Raw genomic sequence first — 21889 nt, 5'->3', positions numbered from 1 at the left:
CAAGCCACTTCAAATACGAGTATTTCTGTATGTCTGTTTAGTTGTCTGTACGTTATTTGTATATATACACCTATATAGTATATGTATATATGCTGGCTGACCGATCAAACGTTGTTTTGTCATATAAATTAACTAGGTACTCGCCCCGGCGTCGCACGGGTTTACATGTATTATATATATAAGAATTCCTCTTGAATCACTCTGTCTATTAAAAAAAAAACGCTTCAAAATTCGTTGCGAAGTTTTAAAGATGTAAGCATACATAGGGACTGACAGCGATAGCGACTTTGTTTTATACCTACTGGGTTATGATATCGCTATTAAATAAATGTTGTACCTATTTATATCTACTTCTTAAATAAAATATTTTTCTTTCTTCTTTCTTTCTTTCTTAATACCGAATCATAAAAAAAATTAAAATAAAAAAAGGTGGTGCACCACCCTTATCTCTTAGGGGTCTGAAAAATAGTTTACTTCCTATTGTGAGATCTACTGCATACACAACAACTTCATAAGAATCAGTCAACCCGTTACACATGAATTATATGTAAGTATTAGGTATATACATATATATATAATTTCTCTGACTAGATTTCTCTGAGTATGCTTTGTACAAAGTGGTCTAGGGAGGGGGGGAGGTAGTGAGTCACACCAGCATCAGTTGGGTGTGTATGTATATGTAGATATTGTAGTGACAAGAACATGCCATCTTTATATCAAAGACATTTGTTTAAACATAACACAATACGTACATGGGTGATGATGATGACGACTGTGTGTGTGTGTGTGTTGTTGTATTATATATATATTATATATCACAACACTTAAATCGACTTCAAAACAAATAGTAATATAAAAATTTCAATATAACGTAAGGAATAGCAGACGTCCTTACAACTATAAATATTGAATTCACATTAGCGTTTCTAGAGTTATATTATTATATTTTATTTCGTTTATAAAAACCTTCTTCTGACCATAACAAACAACTACAAAAGAACTATATTTTTAACGTGTGTTACCTGAGGAGTTATTTTTAAGTGAATCCATTTTAATGATTCTTTTTATATTTCAATGTTGCTATTTATGTAATCCGCTATAAATTTGATTTAAATATTACCTTTGAATCATCTTAATAATGCGTTTGTTTATTTTGTTCATAGTTTGAACATGATGTTCAACATATCGTGGTATGTATCCGGTTTTAAAACAATGAAATAGGTACATATAAATCAGATCCATTCTAATACATCTAATCTAATAAAATTCTGTTCTTACACACCTCTGGCGTCCTGTTTATCAAACATGTCTTTGGTAAATGCACTTTATGCCCAAATATAATAATAAAAAATCACTATAAAAATAGCTATATCATTTAATCCATGCTCAACATAATTATATACAATAACACACTACTATTATTGTTGTAATTAGGTTAAATTTATTCATTTTAATTTGTGTAGAGTGAACGCGTAGCGCCATCTATTATCGCATTAAATAACTCAGCGCACGCCATACTGTATTCTCTCTCTAATTTTTCATGACACTCGCGTTGCACTGCTAAAATATGTATTTAAAATAAAATATAAGATTAATTTAAAAAAATACAGTCTTTTTCTCGATCCAATCATCTCAGCAATTATGCATTTAAATAATTTATATATATTTTGCTTTCAATTTCTTTTTAATTAGTAATCTTTTTATTACGTGTCAACATTTTGGCGCCAAACTTTTTACTTTTTTAATATGAATTTTATAGGCAACGGAACGATATTATAAAGAGCTATATGGACTGTACTAAACTGAACAGATTATAAATTATAACATTATGGTAATATGACTGTAATGTTATTGTAAATAGTGTAATTATTTTTAAATATGGATAATACACATGTGGCGAGTGATTGTGGACGTGGGGTGTGTTGACTCAGCGGGAACACAATGTGTCAGTAGTAATCACAGATAACATAATAGTACAAGGTAGCAATCTATAGTAAATATCTACACTATGATTCAAGTGTCGCAAATTTATATCTTAGTAATATTATAAACGCGAATGTTCGTGACTATGGACGGATGTTTGTTTCTCTTTCACGCAACAACTACTAAACGGACTTTGAAAAACACCATTATGTAATTAGCCAGGATGGTTTCGAAGCATGACCGCGTGGAGGTCGATCTAATACACTGCCAGCGAGAGAAAGGGGGTTGGTAGTAATGTGGTCTGTTGACCCTATTGCTGACCTCCACGCGATCTCTGGAAGCCATCGTGATAAATTCCTGGTGTATTTGTCAGGATGTGCTAACTGACCTGACCTCGTGTTCTTATCATCCTCCACTGGTGCCCCGCCAGCGTGTACCGTCAGCGCAGGCGGGTGCAGCGTTACATTATCATATATAAAAAAATCGTATGCCAGCAACAGATGGTGGTCTGTAACATTAAAACTACTGTAGTCGTTCTTGATAAGTTTATTCGTAGCAGTTTACTGGCGAGGCAGGCGAGGCAGGCGAGGGCGTGCCACTGGAGGAGGTTCAGTGGAGGGTGACAGCACCGTTACGTTCACTGTCTACCGTTTACAATTCACCGTTTAGATAGAATTTGAATATGAATTTAAGATATGCGTTGTTGTTGTTGTGGCACCACTTCGATTAAAGTGTATGTATAAAGAAAGAAAGAAAATTGTTTATTTGGTACACTGAAAATAATTTTTAAAATTTAATTTACATTTTATATTAATAATTAGATACAATTGTATCATACCTACATATAAATAAAATTGGAGTGTCTGTTTGTAATATTGAAATAACAGTTTTTTTACTACATGCGTATGAATATAATACGGTACGTACACTAAAATAATATGTTTTCAATTTTTGTCTGTCGGTCTGTTTGTTCCGGCTAATCTCTGAAATGGTTGGACGATTTTGACGGGACTTATATTGGTAGGTAGCTGATGTAATAAGGAGTAACGTAGGCTATTTTTATTAAATATTTTAAAAAATCTAGGGCTGTAACACAGACCAGGGTCCCGAATATATATTCGCTTGGTTTCCAGTTTCCCAGTAGGTTTCACTCAGTTTAAATTTATTTTATTTTGGAAATAATGCGCAGTCGTAGGTAGAGGGGGGGGGGGGAGGGGGGACAGAAACTAATGGACTCTAATATAATAGTCTGTGCTTACGATGGTACAGGGTAGGTTTTGAACACACGGGTAGGACGAAGTCGCGGCTACAGCTAGTATTAACAATAATAATAATCTCAGGACAATTCACACAGCGCCATCTAGACCCAAGTTAAGTTTACTAAAGCTTGTGTTATGGGTACTAGATTACGGATACAAATACATAGATTTTTTTTTGTAAATACATACATATTATACATAGAAAACACCTAGACCGATACAAACAATTATACTCATGAATACAAATGTTTGTTCCGTGCGGGGAATCGAACCCGCGACCATCGGTCGTAAAGCGGTGTGCCAGACCGCTAGACCACCGAGGTCGTCATTAAGTATTAAGAATAAAGAAGGGGTTGGGTTGGGGGTTAAAATGAAATGAAATGTGTATCTATTGCCCAATATATGATCAGCTAGTTGAGCCCACCACGGTCGTAAAGTATCGTCATGAGTTTGTTAACGATGTGTCCATAAATGTAATGGTTATTACATTGCAGCGCCCCACCGATGCGGTGGCCGTCGTCCGCCGCGCTGCTGGTGGCGCTGGTCACGGTGGTCGCGGTGGTCACTGTGACGGCGGCGTTCGACTGTCCGTCTGTGTGCACGTGCGGGTATGCTGGTGACCAGCGGGAGTACGCGTGCGAGCTGCCGTCCGGGAATGTGACCATCACCGCGGTGGTCAACAGCCACGCAGACCTCACCTGCACAGTGAGTACCACACACCACCACTAGCAGCAGGCTTCTTAGACGTCTCAGGCGTCCATAGGCTACGGTAACCATTTTATGGTCTATTATATATGTTTGTTAAGGGATCTTTTAAGTATTATGTAAGCAGATTTATTACAATTATTCACCCTCATCCCCCTTGTCAGCAAAAGTAAGCAAAGCACTTACCCCCTCCCCCCACGATTACTTAAACATTTTTCAATTAATGTATTGTTTTTAGCAAAGACAATGTGAGGGTCGCCATTCGTGTAAAAAAGTAAATAACTGCCGATGACGTCATCAGAACGAATCTACACCCCCACCGTCCATGTCATGCAAAATAAGCAAAGCAAAGACCCAGTCTAATAACCCGAAACATTAATTTCACATTATACCTCTTATCATTACAACTGACCTCTTACACACAACACAGACGCGTTCCATAGTTCACCTTTAAAATATTTTCAGGTCATCCAACACGCGCCATATACAGCTATATATTTTTTCTATATGTAACCTTCCTTATTAATACATTTTATTTATATTAGGTATTATCTATCAGATCCGGCCACTCATTGCTGTCTTTAGCCACAAAATATATCTAGATCTAGAATAAAATAATATTGCGACTATAAATTGAGATGCACGCTATCCTATCTTTCAAGTGGAATAAAACTGCACATAATGTGCGAATCAAATTTGCAATCGTTTCAGTAGTTTAGGAGTTCATCACGGACGAACAACGTGACACGTCATTTTTATATACATATAAAGATTACTACCGCCCCACAGTTTACCATCAGATGGGCCGTATGCTTGTTTACCATTACTCTGTAGTATAGAAAAACCATATCGAGGCCTCGGTGCTGCTCTAGCACATTTTACATCTTGGCAAATGGCAATTTACCACGATGGTTTCTAGTGGGAACCGCGGGCAGGTGAACCTGACTAGCCCACGTTACTAATAACCCCTTCGAAGGTGAGTGTTAATGCATTCTAAATGGGCCTTTTAAACCTACACCCGTGTCACAAGTCACGGGCGCTACTTGGGGTTTCTCTTGCGGTACTGAGGCTTCAAAGTCCCCGTGGCCATGTTAACAAGTGGTTGTTGCGTCAGTAAGGATGATGTATTGTGTTATTTGAGGGCGGCGTGCTGCGGTGCTCGGAGCTGCCCTTCATATCAGTGGCGAGGAATGGCTCCCTCAGCAGCTTCAGCGTGTCGCAGTGCGAGCTGGCGGAGCCGATGCGGTGCGTGCTGGCCGCGCTCGGGGCCTCGGACGCGGCCGGGCTCATGGTGCGGGCCGCCACCAACGCGCTGCGGGCCCACCACGTGGCCGGGCTGGACGGGCTGCGCACTCTCAGGCTAGTCGACGCGGGTAACTATCAACATCATTTAAGCCCGAGTAAAGATCTCCACGACGATCGGCCCTGCGCTGCTCGCCTCCGACGCCTTGACCGGATCGCCGGTCCACCTCGCTGTGATATCTTATATTAATACATAATATTATAAACGCGGGAGTTTGTGTGTGTGCATGGATGGGTGGATGGATGTGTGTTGTCTGTACGTCTCTTTCACGCGAAACCTACTGAACGGAACAAACTATCCGACGACAAACGATCCTTCAGTAGAGCGTTAAGTTAAGTTAAGTTAAGTTAAGGTGTAGTACTTGATTCCGGGACGTCTTCCCGGAAGGTACGGTCCGCATCGCCAGGCCCACCAAGACCGCAGAGATGAGGGTCATGGGCCTGGATGACGGTACCGACCGGGAAGAGGTGGCGGCCGCCGTGGCACAGCACGGCGAGTGCACGGCGGACGCCGTCAATGTCGGGGAGATTCGGCGCGGCGCGTCGGGCCTGGGCACCTGCTGGGTGCGGGCCCCATTGGCCGCGGTCAAGAAAGTGACGACGGCAGGGCGGATCCGGATCGGCTGGGTCTCAGCCGCTGTGGAACTGCTGCGGCAGAAGCCACTCCGGTGCTTCCGGTGCCTCGAAAGCGGGCACGTGCTGGCCAGGTGCTCGCACGAGGAGGACCGGAGTGGCTTGTGCTACCGGTGTGGGGTTCCCGGCCACAAAGCGGCCGGATGTTCGGCGGCCCCACACTGCGTAGTTTGCGCAGCGGCGGGTCGCCCAGCAGACCACCGGGTGGGGGCCAAAATGTGCCCCCAGTCCCGGTCCAAGAGAGCGAGGGGATCCGCACTGTCGTCGGCCCGCGGCAATGGCCGCCGGGGAGAGGCTGAGGTGATGGACACCGGTCAATAATGGCAGTCCATCGCCTCCTGCAGGGAAATCTCAACCACTGCGCGCGCGCCCAAGATCTGCTTCTGCAGAGCGCGGTGCAGTGGGGAGTTGACCTTGCAGTGGTCGCCGAACCATATCGTGTCCCACGTAGTGACCATTGGTTCGGCGACCCCTCTGGCCTGGTGGCCATTGTCGGTGCGGGCAATCCCGCAACCCCGCTCGTCAGCCGCCTATTCGGCGGAGCGGGGTACATAGGTGTGAGTTGGGGGGAAACCGTCGTTGTCGGGACATACTTCTCTCCGAACAGGACTCTCGCCGAGTTCGAGCAGTTCATGGACGGGCTGGGGGCCGCTCTTGAGCTATACTCGGCCCGTCCAATGATGGTGATGGGGGACTTCAATGCCAAATCCACGGCATGGGGCTCCCCCATCACCGACTCTCGAGGCAGGGTCCTGGAAGACTGGGCGGCCGCGGCCGGCCTGGTGGTGTTGAACCGAGGGTCGGCCGCCACGTGCGTGAGACAGCAGGGGAGTCGCATGTCGACGTATCCCTCTGCAGTCCAGCGATCGCACAGAGGGTGCGGAGCTGGCAGGTGTTGGATGAGGTGGAGACTCTATCCGATCATCGGTATATCCGGATAGATGTTCTCCCCTCACCCGTAGCTCCGCACCCCGGTCGCCAGGAGAGGAATGTCCCACAACTCCCCAGATGGGTGTTGAAACGTCTGAATAAAGACGTGCTGATGGAGGCTTCCATCGTCCAGGCCTGGGTTCCCATACCGGAGGGGCCTGTGGAGGTCGACGCAGAGGTGGGCTGGTTCGGCGAGGCTCTGTCGCACATCTGCGACGCGGCGATGCCCCGAGCCGGCCCTCGACCTCCTAGGCGTCAGGTGTACTGGTGGTCGGAGGAGATAGCGGCGTTGAGGGAGGAGTGCTCCGCCGCCCGCCGCCGGTACACCAGGCACCGCCGACTCAGGCGGGGCCGCGATGCCGACGAGGAAGCACAGCTGTACGAGCAATACAAAGAGAGGAAGAAAGCTCTGCAGCTGTCCATCAGCAGGGCCAAGGAGACAGCCAGGGAAGAACTCCTGGAGACCCTGGACAGGGATCCATGGGGGCGTCCTTATAGGTTCGTCAGGGGCAAATTACGCCCCTGGGCGCCCCCCGTGGCAGAGGGTCTCCAGCCGCAGCAGCTGGAGGGGGTGTTGGAGGAGCTGTTCCCGAGACAGCCTCCCTTCACACCTCCTCCGATGATGCCGCGTGGCAGTGATGGAGAGGCCAGCGGCGTCGCGCTGCTGCGGTTCCTGCCATTACCGAGGAGGAGTTCGCCGCGGCCGTGGATAAACTCCGGGGCAAGAATGTCGCCCCGGGTCCGGATGGTATCCACGGCCGCGTCCTGGCCTTGGCCCTAAACACCCTAGGGGACCGACTCCGGCGCTTGTTCAATGCGTGTCTGGAGTCGGGACGGTTTCCCAATCAGTGGAAAGCGGGTAGAGTGGTCCTGCTCCGCAAAGCGGAGCACCCCGCAGGTTCGGTGGTTCCCTCGGCGTTCCGCCCCATAGTACTGTTGGACGAGATCGGCAAGCTCTTCGAGCGAATCTTGGCGGGCCGACTCGTCCAACACCTGTCTCAGGTAGGTCCCGATCTCAGCCCGAAGCAGTTCGGGTTCCGAGAGGGGCGCTCGACGATCGACGCGATCTCGCGTGTGCGCTCCCTCTCGGAAGAGGCGACGTCCCGGGGTGGGGTGTTGTTGGCGGTCTCTCTAGACATTAAGAACGCCTTCAACACCCTGCCCTTTGCGACTATTAGGGAGGCGCTGAAGTACCATCGCGCGCCTCCCTACATTCGGGACGTGATCGGGGCCTATCTCGAAGACAGGTCTGTGCTATGCACGGGGCGGAACGGCGTTGTAGCGAGGGAAATGCAACGCGGTGTTCCACAGGGGTCGGTTCTGGGCCCGATCCTGTGGAACATCGGGTATGATTGGAACCTGCGGGGCGCCCTTTTAACGGGCACTGACCTCGTGTGTTACGCGGATGACACCTTGGTCACTGCCCGGGGGCGGGACCTACTGGAGGCTACCCGCTTTGCCACGGCATGCGTGGCGCTGGTCGTCGGTCGTATAAGAAGGCTTGGGCTCCAGGTGGCGCTGGAGAAGACCGAGGTCCTGTGTTTTCATGGGCCTCGGCGTGCGCCACCTCCGGATGCCCAGCTGGTCGTCAGTGGCCAGAGGGTGGGGGTCAAGCCCTGTATTCGATACTTGGGGCTTGACCTGGACAGTCGTTGGAGCTTCCGCGCTCACTTCCGGAACCTGGTCCCTCGCCTTATGGCAGCCGCCGGCGCTCTTGGCTGGCTGCTGCCAAATGTGAGGGGCCCGGGAGAAGGTTCCCGCCGCCTATACCTCGGCGTGGTGCGGTCCATGGCCCTGTACGGGGCCCCCATCTGGGTGGGGGCCCTAGGTAGGGAAAATGTGGCCTGCCTCAACAGGCCACACAGGGTCATGGCCATACGGGCCATAAGAGGCTACCGCACCATATCCGGGGAAGCGGCGGGTCTGCTGGCGGGGTCTCCTCCGTGGGACTTGGTAGCGGAGCTCCACGCGTCAGTGTATCACTGGCGCGCGGAGCGACGTTCCATGGGGGAGGCACCCGCTGGTCACGAGATTGAAGCGCGGAGGTCCGACTCTCGGCGGATCCTCAGGACCGAATGGCGGGCGAGGTTGATGAGCCCGTCAGCCGGCCTGAGGACCATCGAGGCTGTCCGTCCCACCCTCAAAAGGTGGATGAATAGGAGATGGCCACTGACGTACCGCATGACACAGATACTGTCCGGGCACGGCTGCTTTGGGCGGTATCTGTGTCATGTGGCGAGGAAGGAGCCGACGACCGGCTGCCACGAATGCGGAGGTGTAGAGGACACGGCGCAACACACGCTGGAAATATGTCCAGCGTTTGAGAGTGAGCGCCGTGTCCTCACACGAATAGTGGGGGACGATCTCTCGCTGCCGAATTTAGTTCGGAGGATGGTCAGTAGCGAGAGATCGTGGCTGGCGGTGAGCTCCTTCTGCGAGGAAGTTATCTCGCGGAAGGAGGCGGCGGAAAGGGAGCGGGAGTCAGATCGTCCCGCTTCCCTCCGCCGCAGAAGAGCCAGGCCTAGAGGTGGGAGCGTATCCAACTCCGTCCCCCTCTATCCCCCACTGGGGCCGGGGTGACTGCCTTGAGGGAGGCAGTCCCCCAATCCAAAGGCCCCGGAGGTGTGCGCGTGTACCCACACGCCTCCACAATGGAGTAGGGCGAAATAGGTCGCCCTAACCACAAAACGAGATGGGGCCTGCCCTACAACATCTACAGGGCGGGCCGTCGCCGTCGGAGCTGGGGTCGAATGCACCTGCGAATCCCCTGGCTCCGGCATAGGCGCTCGTAGGTACACCGTGTGGTTTTTTAGTGGGTACAAGTCCCACACACCACCTCGCCATCCCTCCGGCGGGGTGACGGTCTTTTGAAGATTTTTCCACACGTTAAAAAAAAAAAAAAAAGGTGTACTTGATAAACTGGAGCGCTTGTAAAACCTCTTCAACGGTTGACTGGAAGAAATCCCTCATTTGTGATGAGTCCAGTCCGCCATCGTACAACTTGTTTTTTAAGATCGTTGTATCTTTAGTTCATTTAAATGTATTTACTATTTGTTTGTTATATAAATAAACTATTTTGATGAAACTTTACAGTAATATAGTCTATGCATCAGAATAACATATCAGTTATATTTTTTATGGAAATGTAACGCGAGTAAAACCGCGGGCGCAGCTAGTAGGGTATAATTTGAAAAGATACGATGGAAGTTGGGCGAAATAAATGTCAAGAAATATGAAAAATTACCAATATTTGGAAATAAACTAACTACAAAACATATAGAGACTCTTAACACGTTAAAGACTGCATGCCCACCGGTGGGACACTCCGCAACGAAAGTAAACTTACACGTTGGGACCGAGTGGTCATCCGTGGGCAGTTTAATTGAAATAAATGTAGGAGTTAAATAATGTCTACGTCAAATTATTGTACACTACAATAATATTTAAAATATAATATAGGTAATTAACAATAAAAAATTCCGGTCCGGTATGTAAGAAACAAGTCAACATGTCAATCTATTATAATATTTTTTACAATTTTTGTCTGTCTCTTTGTTCCGGCTAATCTCTGAAATGGTTGGACCCATTTTGACGCGACTTTTTTTGGGCAGTAGCTGATGTAATAACGAGTAACTTAGGCTTCTTTTATTTTAGAAAAATCTCAAACTTTTTTGTTAAATTCCACGCGGAAGAAGTCGCTGGTATTTACTAGTTAGTTATAACATGTAGAGTTTTTAAGAGACCCAGTCGTAGTTAACACCCGTACGGTTCCAGCTGCGCAGTCGTCCGTGCCGTACGACGTCCTCCGCTCGCTGCCGTCGCTCACCGACTTCCGCCTGCGCGGCGCGGAGCTGACGCTGTCGGCGGCGGGGTTCGGCGACGTGGGCCGCCTGCAGCACGTGGAGCTGTCCAGCGACCGCATACTACACCTGCCGCCCGCCGCCTTCACTGGACTGGAACACCTGCCGCAGCTGCACCTCTGGGACAACCGAATAGAGAGCTTCGACCCGGAAGCCTTCCGAGGTATGTGCTGCTGCACTCGCTGTCCTCGGGCCACCTACTACGAGGAGCGATGGTTTTAATAAAAATATTTATATCTTGAACAAGGACGAGAGCAATAATCTATCAATATTTTGTTAAACTGAAGAGGAAACGCCACTACACACCCTGTGTGGTTGTAGCCCACTCATGTATAAACGAAATATCTCCTTTGGAAAGTATACACTCTATCCTGAGGTGATAAAAACCATCGCTCCTAAGAATATCCTTCAATTCTTGTCCCTGACGGGTCTAGGTAGCGAACTCTGAAAAAGGGCGAGCACAATAGATGTATGTAGGTCGCAGTGTGCGACACTGCGACCTACATACATACATACAGTAGTCCAACAATCCAATAAAAAAAGTGGTGCTTTAGTTTAGTTTAGAGTATTATTTCTGCAGCTCTGCCCCCATGGGTCGTAGCATGATGTTTGTGCAACCTACCTCGAGAAATTGAATTCCCCAACACTAAAATAATTTGACCTGTTGCTACAGATCTGTAAATATACGTAACTACGTACCCGCCCCGTCTTCTCACGGGTGTAACTTGGTCCGTCTTTCATTTCCCCACCTTTTGCAATATTTGTCATTGCAGCTCCGCTCCTGTTGGTCGTAGCGTAATGTTATATAGCTTAAAACCTTCCAAAGGTGATTCCTCGACAAATGGACTACTACTCCAACACAAACACAAACAAACTCTTCAGCTTTATAATAATAGTATCAGGGATGTTATGGATATGAAATTTCGGATACGGATAGGTTTCGGATATAGGAATGATTATTATACCGGATACGGATACAGATGAGGATATGAAATTATTTCGGATCATCCGTTAGTTTCGTATAATTTCGGTTACGGATATTGGTTTTTTAAGGAATTTCCAAAGTACAATATAAACAGCTAATAAAATGGTTACATAACGTGTCCGAAACTTTTATTTGGGATTCGGCTACGGATATTTTTTTTTATATCCGATATCCGATAGTTTCGGTTATGGTTACGGAGCTCCCTAACATCTCTGACATATATATATATATATATATATATATATACATACTATTGCTAAAAACTGCATTAAAATCCGTTGCGTATTTAACGAAAATATCGAACTGAACAGACGGCGGAAACGACTACATTTTATGTGTAAATAAAGATGGTCAATGTATATATATATATATATATATATATATATGTTTGTTTGTTTTGATATGAGCGTGTGTGTCACATGCACTATGTTTGTGTTGGTGACTGCGAGCTGCGGGTTGTGAGTCAGTGTGTATGTTTGTATGTTACTATGATACTTATATACTTGATAACAACTTCCGGTTAATCACAATAGTCGTTTGTTTGATTTATACCATCACGTGGGGATGTGGAGAAAGGTTTTAATGTTTGTCTGTATTGTGTAAACTAAATACTGAATAGTTTTATATTTATAATAGTGACCTTGACCCAATAATGAACAAAATATTTAATGACCTAACCCAATAAAAACCATATAAAAAAGTTCATCGTTTCATCTTAAAAAAGACGACACTTCCATACGTAAGTAACATACATAACTCTTTCAACCACTTATAACTCTGTTCTAAATATATATTTAATAAATACGCTAAAAATTAAACTTCAAGCTTGTAGCTTTAAAAATGACAACATTTCCATATAAACATTTATCTCTCTTTCAAATTCCTTACAACCCATTATTCTTTATTTATATTTAATCAGCAGCCTAAAAATCAGTTTCAGAGGCTTTGAAAATGGCGATATATCCATACAACCTCGCACCTTTCAATCCCCTCACAACCCTTCCACATTAAAAAGTACTCTATATCCATTCTCAGGGTCTACATTATGTGTTCCAAATGTCATTTAAAGCGGTTCAGTAGTTTCGGCGTTTAAGTGAGACTGACAAACATACAGACAGACAGATAAAGTTACTTTCAAAGTTATAATATTAGTGGGGTCTTTTATAAACTAACCAAAAAAAAGCCAATGTAAAAAGTTTCATAAATCTGGCTTCAAAAATGACGAATTTACCTAAAATCTTTCATCCCCTATTTTATTTTTATCCCTTTAAGGGTAATATTTTACAAACTTTGAGTGTCATATTTATTTATATTTAATCGACAGCCTCAAAAATAAGTTTCAAGTTTCTGGCTTCAAAAATGACGAAGTTATTGTACGTATTGCATATACATATACATATAGCATTGTACCCGTGCGGAGCCGGGGCGCTCACTAGTAGATACATAAATATTCCTTGAAATACTTGTTAAGTTTATATAATAAAGTGTGTGTATGTATGTATATTTGTCAGGTTTGGAGTCACTGGAACGTCTGGACTTGAGTCGCAACCGCCTGCGAGCGCTGCCCACCGGCGGCTTCATGCACACGCCCAGACTGAAGCAGCTCACGTTCTTCGCCAACCCCCTGCAGGAGATAGCGCCTGACGCCTTCACTGGACTCCAGTCGCTGGAGAAGGTATCACTCTTATCACTCTCACTGTAATACACCACTAGCACTCAAGTTGTTATAGTTACGTATACACTAGCTCTACACGCGACATCGTCCGCGTGGAAATTAACTTTATTTTTCTAAAATAAAAGTAGCTTAACTCCTTGTTACATTAGCTACCTGCCAATAAAAGTCCCGTCAAAATCGGTCCAGCCATTTCAGAGATTAGCCGGAACAAACAGACAGACAGATAAAAATTGTAAAAATGTTATTTTAGTGTATGTACCGTATTTATATTCGTATGCATGCAGTAAACAACGGTTATTTCAATATGAATAATAATGATATGGAAAAAATATAATACAAAAAACTGTCGTTCATAAGCGGCTACAATGTCCCACATGAATAATTGATTTTTGAATTTGAATTTGAATGGACTCCTTCATCTACTTGCAGCTGATATCGTTCGACAACCGCGCCGACCTCAAGCTCAGTCCCCGAGCACTCGCCAACCTTCCGGCGCTGGTGAGCGTCCGCCTCACCAAGTGCAGGATCTACCACCTGTCCCCCGACACCTTCCACAACTCCTCCTCCATCACGAGCCTCCAACTCGGCGGGAACAGCATCAGCGACCTGCCCGCCGGACTGTTCAGGGACCAATCCAAACTGGAGTCCCTGCTGCTGAATGATAATAAGATCCAGTCGCTGAGGCCCGACGTGTTCTGGCCTCTGAAGCAGTTGAAAGAGTTGAGTTTGGATAAGAATCTCATTGAAGTTCTCCCGGGGTGAGTAGCAACCATATCTACAAATTAACATATAACTGTGATAATTCTGGACAATTCACACAGCGCCATCTAGACCCAAGTTAAGCTAGCTAAAGCTTATGTTATGGGTACTAGACAACTGATACATATACATAGATATAGTTTTCGTTAATACATACATATTATTTATATATTTATTTATTGACATCAACTAAGCGAGCCTTACAGCTTCTCAATATGCTTGCTTAGGAAAAATGTACAAAATATGAAATATTAATAATTACAAAAAAAAAAATACATTAAAACAATAACAACTGACAATGTTTCGTGTTGTTTAGGAAATCCATTGCCATTGTCTCTTTTTATATATTTACGTATCACCATATAAAGGGCACGATACAAGATCGACAAAAGTTCCACCGACGTGAGCGTGGCTCTTAAATTATGAATGAATCAATCAATTTATTTTACTTCAGCCAACTTAATAACCTAATTCAAAACGACGATTCTCCCATTCAACCCTTCATCTCCCCTTTCAACCCCTTACAGCCCTTATTTCGCTTTATAAAGTAGTCTATGTCCTTTCTTAGGGTTTAGACTATCTGTGCTCTAAATTTAATTGAAATCGGTTCAGTAGGTTTGGCCTGAAAGCGAGACAAACAGACGCATTTATATTAATATATAATATTAGTTAGTAAGGTCTATATTATATATACCTCAAGAACTAGTGTGTATATAAAATAATAAAATAAATAATGATTTCAGACAACTGTTCTCGGGACTGACGCGACTGAAATCAATCAGAATGACGAGCAACAGACTGACACAGATAGCCCCCGACGCGTTCATAGACGCCATCGCCCTGGAGGCCGTGCACCTCGCCAACAACTCGCTCACCCTGCGACCCCCGGGGCTGGAACCCGGCCACAACGTCTCCACCTACGAGGAGTTCGAGCAGCAGTCGCCGTTCAGTTCGCTGCTGCAGTTGAAGGAACTGGATCTGAGCAGGAACGCCATCTCGATCATATTCAGCGACTGGAGGTTCGTGCTGCTCAATCTGAAGAAGCTGAACTTGGCCTGGAACCGCATCCGAGAACTGACCGTGAGTTTCATTTGTGTCGTGATCCACAACCGACTTTCACCTATTAGAGACCCTGGACACATTAGGAGACGGGGGTCCCTATGACAATTAATTTACAAAGTCGTTCTGTGACGACGAATTAAAGTTCTTGCTAGACTTTTAAAAAAAAAAAAAAACTAGCTTTTACCCGCGGCTTCGCTCGCGTTAATTTATCCCCTTAGGGGTGGATTTTATCAAAATCCTTTCTTAGAGGACTGCTTTTGTCCCAATGTGCTGGCCAACCAACTGATGGTTGGCCAGCACAGCCACATTGGGATGGTTTCCTAGCCGTGTCTTGTATTTGAAGCAGCAATGTTTTATCTTCGGCTGCTGTGTTTGTATTGCGATACTCACGAGGCAATCCATGCCGCATTTACGAGCTGTTACAACATATTATTTTGATCCCTTTGTGTTGTGCTCATGTTGGTGTTTGCAGTAGAACACCATAATTGTATGCCATGGGTCCAAATTGTTTACAAAGTTGTAGAGGAGAAGTTCAACAAGCCCTAGCAACCAATATGGCCCCTTGTATTTGGTCTATTTTTGTCTGAATGTGCTCTGAATCAGCCGGCGGTCGACGTGTATTCCAAAGACAGTTGTATCTGCCTGCCCAACAGTAACCCTGGATAGAAAAACTCTCCCTTAACACTTTAAGGGAGAGTTTTGCTATCCAGGGTTACTGTTGGGGGCAGATTACTGGTCGCAAACTGAATGTCATTTGAAGCTACTTGGATACGCTGGCCATCTTCCATTTTTTTTTTTTTAGCCACTGGGCAGTGACATTAAGGTCATTTTGTAAAGCTCGTGAGGTTTGGTTGGGACACGTATTGCAATCTAGAACTGCAATGTCGCCAGAATATTTAGCTATGGTTAGACCTTCCGATTTTCCTTACGTGTGTGGTGTCGCTGTAAGAATAGCACCACCCCTCTCTACCCGTGGGTGTCGTAAAAGGCGACTAAGGGATTCATCGACCAGTGGACGGGCAGCAGCGTCCTACTGAGTACCTACCATCATACTGCGATCGCCAACCCGCATGCCAAGCGTGGCGATTATGGCATATCCCCCCAAATGGATTTACACCCAAGGCCCCGGCCCCCAGTCCCCGGCGGCCCCGCTAGTCTTGACCATGGTAGCGGTCATGGAAACGGCGGGGCAGGGGGTGCGAAGAATCTCCGGGTAAGACCAGGCTACCACAAACGACGACCACTGGCCCTGGCAACATACAACGTTCAAACACTGCGGACCGACGAAAAGTTAACTGAACTGGAGGAAGAGTTGAGCAGATTGCACTGGCATGTCGTGGGATTATCTGAAGTCCGAAGAAAGGGGGAGGACTCGATAATCCTGAAATCCGGCAATCTACTTTACTTCCGGGAGGGCGATCAACTGTCCCAAGACGGTGTCGGGTTCCTCGTCCACAAGTCCCTTGTGAATAATGTTATCAAGGTCGAGAGCGTGTCGACTAGGGTAGCGTACCTGATACTCAGAATTACCAAACGGTATTCGTTGAAGGTCATCCAAGTGTACGCTCCAACTTCGACGCACTCCGACGATGAGGTTGAGGCTATGTATGAGGATATCTCCAGAGCCATACATAGCACAAGAACTCATTATAACGTTATCATGGGGGACTTTAACGCAAAATTGGGCAAACGAAGCGGTGATGAGCTGAGAGTGGGGCAATTTGGTATCGGTGATCGGAACTTCCGAGGTCAAATGCTGGCCGACTTCATGGAGAAGGAGAGCCTCTTTATGATGAACTCCTTCTTCAGGAAGCCGGAACACCGGAAATGGACGTGGATTACTCCCGATGGTGCCACCAAAAACGAGATAGATTTCATCTTGTCAACGAGAAGACAGATTTTCAATTATGTCTCTGTGATCAAAGCCGTCAAAATTGGAAGTGATCACCGGATTTTAAGAGGCACATTGAATCTGAATCTGAAACTCGAACGATCCCGACTGATGAAATCTACGCTCCGCCCTACACCTATACAGATCCAAAACCCCGAAAGCTTTCAGCTACAATTGCAAAACCGTTTCGAATGCCTTGGTGACTGCGTTGACGTGGACGATTACAACAACAGGTTCGTAGAAACTGTTCGTGCGGCTGGGTCCAAGCACTTCAAAACCCGCCGCGCAGAAAGAACCGAAAAAATATCTATCTCTACCCTCAAACTGATGGATGAAAGGCGAAGTATGGTCCTGCAGTCTCCGACTGACGCTTCCCAGTATCGGCAACTTAGCAGGCAGATCTCTAAGTCCTTGACTCGTGACTTACGCCTCTTTAACACATATTGTGTAAAGGAGGCTATTGAGAGAAACAAGGGCTCAAAAGTCTTTAACAGGGATCTGGCTGCCGGACAGAGCCAGCTGACGCGACTTAAGACGGATGACGGCAGGATCGTTTCGTCTAAACCCGAACTTTTGAGGGAAATTGAGAAGTTCTATGGACAGTTATACACGACAACACGGGCACCTGTTAACAACACGGCGAAAGACCCTAGAGCCAAATTAACCCGACACTATACCGAAGATATCCCGGACGTCAGCCTGTACGAGAGCCATACCAACTCTTAAACAACTTAAAAACAACAAGGCGCCGGGCGATGATGGAGTTACTGCTGAGCTTCTGAGGGCTGGAGGTAGACCTATTTTACGTATCCTCCAGAAGCTATTCAACTCCGTCATCCTCGAGGGCAGAACGCCTCAAGCATGGCAAAGGGGTGTGGTGGTTCTGTTCTTCAAGAAGGGAGACAAATCGGTTCTGAAGAATTTCAGACCCGTAACACTGCTGAGCCATGTTTATAAGTTGTTTTCGAGAGTCATCACCAATCGTCTCGCGCGCAGGTTTGACGACTTCCAGCCTCCCGAACAAGCCGGGTTCCGAAAAGGCTTCAGTACCATAGACCACATTCATACGCTGCGGCAGGTAATTCAGAAGACCGAAGAATACAACATGCCACTTTGCTTGGCGTTTGTGGATTATGAAAAAGCCTTTGATTCGATCGAGACGTGGGCTGTGCTACAGTCTCTCCAGCGGTGCCAAATTGACTATCGATATATCGAAGCGTTGAAATGTTTGTATGAAAACGCCACTATGTCAGTTCGCCTCCACGACCAGAATTCGAAGCCTATCCAACTGCAGCGAGGTGTCAGACAAGGCGATGTCATATCGCCGAAGCTGTTTACTGCTGCGTTGGAAGATGTTTTCAAGCTTCTGGACTGGAGCGGGCTTGGCATCAACATTAACGGCGAATACATCAATCACCTTCGATTTGCCGACGATGTCGTGGTCATGGCTGAGACCCTGGAAGACCTTAGCAAAATGCTCGAAAACCTCAGTAGAGTCTCACAAGGAGTGGGTCTTAAAATGAACATGAACAAGACAAAAATTATGTCAAACGTCCATGTCGTACCTGCTCCCGTAAAAATCGGAGATTCTGCACTCGAAATTGTCGATCACTACGTATACTTAGGGCAAACTATCCAGTTAGGTAGATCCAATTTCGAGAAAGAGGTCAATCGTTGAATCCAACTCGGATGGGCAGCGTTCGGGAAGCTCCGATATATCTTTTCGTCCAAATTTCCGCAGTGTCTCAAGACGAAAGTTTACGACCAATGTGTGTTGCCAGTGATGACTTACGGAACAGAGACGTGGTCGCTAACTATGGGCTCCATCAACAAGCTCAGAGTCACTCAGAGGGCTATGGAGAGGGCTATGCTTGGAGTTACTCTGCGTGATCGAATCAGAAATGAGGAGATCCGCAGAAGAACCAAAGTGACCGACATAGCCCGAAGAATTGCGACTCTGAAGTGGCAATGGGCAGGGCACATAGTTCGTAGGACAGATGGCCGTTGGGGCAGTAAAGTCCTCGAGTGGCGACCACGATCCGGAAGACGCAGCGTGGGAAGGCCTCCAGCAAGGTGGACCGACGATCTGGTCAAGATCGCTGGAAGGCTTTGGATACGAGCAGCGCAGGACCGATCGTCGTGGAGATCTTTGGGGGAGACCTATGTCCAGCAGTGGACGTCTTTCGGGCTGCGATGATGATGATGATGATGAGACCTTCCGATTGTGGTAGCTCTGATGTGTAGATAGTATACAATACTGGCCCCAAAACAGATCCCTGGAGCACTCCTGCCAGTACTTGCTGTCTTATTCTGATGCCTGCCTGACATTCTAGTTACGTAAAAAAAAATACCATTTACGTAAAATTTGTGACAATAGTCAACTTGAATTGAAACAGAAAAGATGCCAAAGACAACGACTGTATGGGCATAGACTATTTGCTATAGCAAAGGCAAATAGTCTATGTCCATACAGTACAGTTCAGGAGAAATAAAACAAAGAAAATCACTTTGAAATCATGCGGATTTCATTGTAGTTATTTTCAATTTGTGTTCTATTTCAGGGTGCTGACATTCAGTTCCTGGGCTCCGAGGTGGTCATAGACCTCCGTCACAACAACATCACTACCGTGGAGGTGATGGACATGCCCTCTTACCTCGCGGCTACCACCACCTCCGTCACCGAGTCCAAAGTGCTGCTCGACGACAACCCGTTCAATTGCGACTGCAACATGTACTCCTTCATCAGACGTCTGCGAGGTCTCTCCGCAGCGGTCACGGCGGAACCTACGTTCGTACCTGACGACGCTCGCTGCGCCGCCCCCGGCGCCCTCGAGGGTCGCTCCATAGCCGCGCTGCAGCCGGACGTGCTCACTTGCGAGCTGCCGTCGGACCACTGTCCCGACGACTGCTCCTGCGACTTGCGACCGGCCGCGAGCTCGCTGGAGTTGAGCTGCCTCGCGCTGCCCGAGCTGCCGGACCCCGCCTCGTACGGGATGGCGAGCACGCGGCTGCGACTGCTGCGGCCGCCGCCCGACCTGTCCGCCCTGTCCGCCCTGCCGCACCACGTCACCGCCTTGAACCTCAGCGGCGCCGGCCTGACGCGCGCGCCCCCGGTGCCCTCCACCGTGAGGGAGCTGGACCTGTCCCGCAACCTGCTCGCGAGCGTGCCGCCGGACCTGCTGCGGGCCGACACCACGCTGCGGCTGGCCGACAACCCGCTCGGCTGCGACTGCGAGCACGCGGCCGAGCTGGCCGCGCTGCAGGCGGCGGCGGCGAGCGTGGCGGACGCGGCGCGCGTGCGGTGCGGCGGCGGCGGCGGGGAGTCCCCGTGGGCGGCGGACGCGCGGCGCGCGTGCGCGGTGCGGCGCGCGGCGGCGCTGGGCGGCGCGCTGGCGGCGCTGGGCGCGGCGCTGGCGCTGGCCGCCGCCGCCGCCTGCCGGTACGCGGACCGGCTCAAGGTGCTCGCGTACTCGCGCGGCTGGCTGCGCTGGATGCTGCGCGAGGAGGACGCCGACCGCGACAAGGAGTACGACGCGTTCGTCTCGTTCTCCCACAAGGACGCGCGGTTCGTGGCCGAGCGCCTGGTGCCCGCGCTGGAGGGCGGCCCGCGCCCCCTGCGGCTGTGTCTGCACTACCGGGACTGGGTGGTGGGCGAGTGGATCCCGGCGCAGATCGCCAGCTCCGTGGAGAAGTCGCGCCGCACGATCGTGGTGCTGTCCGAGCACTTCGTGGACTCGGTGTGGGGCAAGATGGAGTTCCGGGTGGCGCACCAGAGCGCGCAGAAGGAGAAGCGCTCCAGGGTGGTGGTGGTGCTGCTGGAGGACGCGCCGCCCGCGGACCGGCTCGACGCCGAGCTGCGCGCCTACCTCGACACCAACACCTACGTCAAGTGGGGCGACCCCTGGTTCTGGGAGAAGATGAACTACGCCCTGGCCGGGAGGAGGGTGGACGAGAAGGCGGCGAAGCGAGCCAGACTCGTCGGAGAGAAGATCACCCGGGGAGGACTGAACGCGAGGATCAACAGCGAGGGCAAGCTCGTCAACGACAACCAGACCGAGAACGTGACGGTCACACCGCCCTGCTTGTGATCGTAACTTGAACTCTATGCGGATGTTATTAGATGCCGATTCCCGTGTCACTCGATTTTACTCACGACTTCACGAGGTGAGCGTGGAGTAGACGCGGAGGTTCGGGTAGTACAAATGTTAAAGCAATGTAGACTTTATTTATACATTTTAAGTCATATATTAGAACGAGTCAGTGGATGTTGTAGCTGTGTTTAGGTTTCATTGTTATGCTTTAAATACATATCGATATAACTTTGTATGAGCCAAGACTTTACTATATTTAATAGTTTTTTTTTTTTTTTCAACCTTATGTCTTTGAGATAGGGTACATTTTTTATTTTTACTTGCACACTTGAGCCATAGTAATAATTTGTTTCTTTTTTTTTTTTTTTTCTTATATAAATTTACGAATGTTAAATGTACCTATACTATATACATGCTATTTATGTATGCACATGTTGATATATATACATATATAATTGTTGTTGGTGTCCTGAGTGACTGTTAAGGAAATATATAGTTCCTTAACAATATACAATATAAAATGAAACATTTTTTTTTTTGTACAATTATAATTACATTTATATGCATTTCATAAGTAAATAGTTTTTTTTTTTTTTACATTTTGTACAGACGGACGCTCCAATGTAACTATGTTATATATGAATAGGAATTGACTCGTAAGGTACGGATATTGATATTTTAAACTATGTAACTATGTACTCGTATGTGTTACAATCAAAAGAATCTCGTGTGCACCGATGTCATGTTTATTAATTGTGTGTTTGTATGATTCATCGTAGTGATCATTACTTTTATTACTTTCAACAGCGCCATC

General features: G+C 47.3%; 1 protein-coding gene across 1 annotated transcript; it reads left to right on the top strand.

Annotated features, from left to right (window-relative positions):
* The first annotated feature begins 3679 nt into the window (after positions 1 to 3679).
* LOC131849918 (protein toll) lies at positions 3680 to 21341 on the top strand. The gene is made up of 7 exons (XM_059200049.1): positions 3680 to 3887; positions 5029 to 5260; positions 10527 to 10775; positions 13109 to 13272; positions 13702 to 14030; positions 14775 to 15111; positions 19546 to 21341. Exons 1-7 carry the CDS (start codon positions 3687 to 3689, stop codon positions 21070 to 21072), a joined length of 3039 nt encoding a protein of 1012 aa, XP_059056032.1. The 5' UTR covers positions 3680 to 3686; the 3' UTR covers positions 21073 to 21341.
* The last annotated feature ends 548 nt before the right edge of the window (positions 21342 to 21889 follow it).

Source organism: Achroia grisella, unplaced genomic scaffold (genome assembly GCF_030625045.1).
Source record: "Achroia grisella isolate CSIRO2021 unplaced genomic scaffold, CSIRO_AGI_Agris_v1 utg6672, whole genome shotgun sequence".
NCBI classification, from domain to species: domain Eukaryota; kingdom Metazoa; phylum Arthropoda; class Insecta; order Lepidoptera; family Pyralidae; genus Achroia; species Achroia grisella.
Note: the sequence above shows the minus strand (reverse complement) of the source record. Positions and strands in the feature narration are given on the sequence as shown.

Excerpts from the sequence above, each read along its gene's own strand:
- LOC131849918 (XM_059200049.1), top strand. The coding sequence starts at position 3,687 with ATGCGGTGGCCGTCGTCCGCCGCGCTGCTGGTGGCGCTGGTCACGGTG. Across the intron at positions 3,888-5,028 it reads ACGCAGACCTCACCTGCACA|GGCGGCGTGCTGCGGTGCTC; the intron begins GTGAGTACCACA and ends GTGTTATTTGAG. Across the intron at positions 5,261-10,526 it reads TCTCAGGCTAGTCGACGCGG|CTGCGCAGTCGTCCGTGCCG; the intron begins GTAACTATCAAC and ends GTACGGTTCCAG.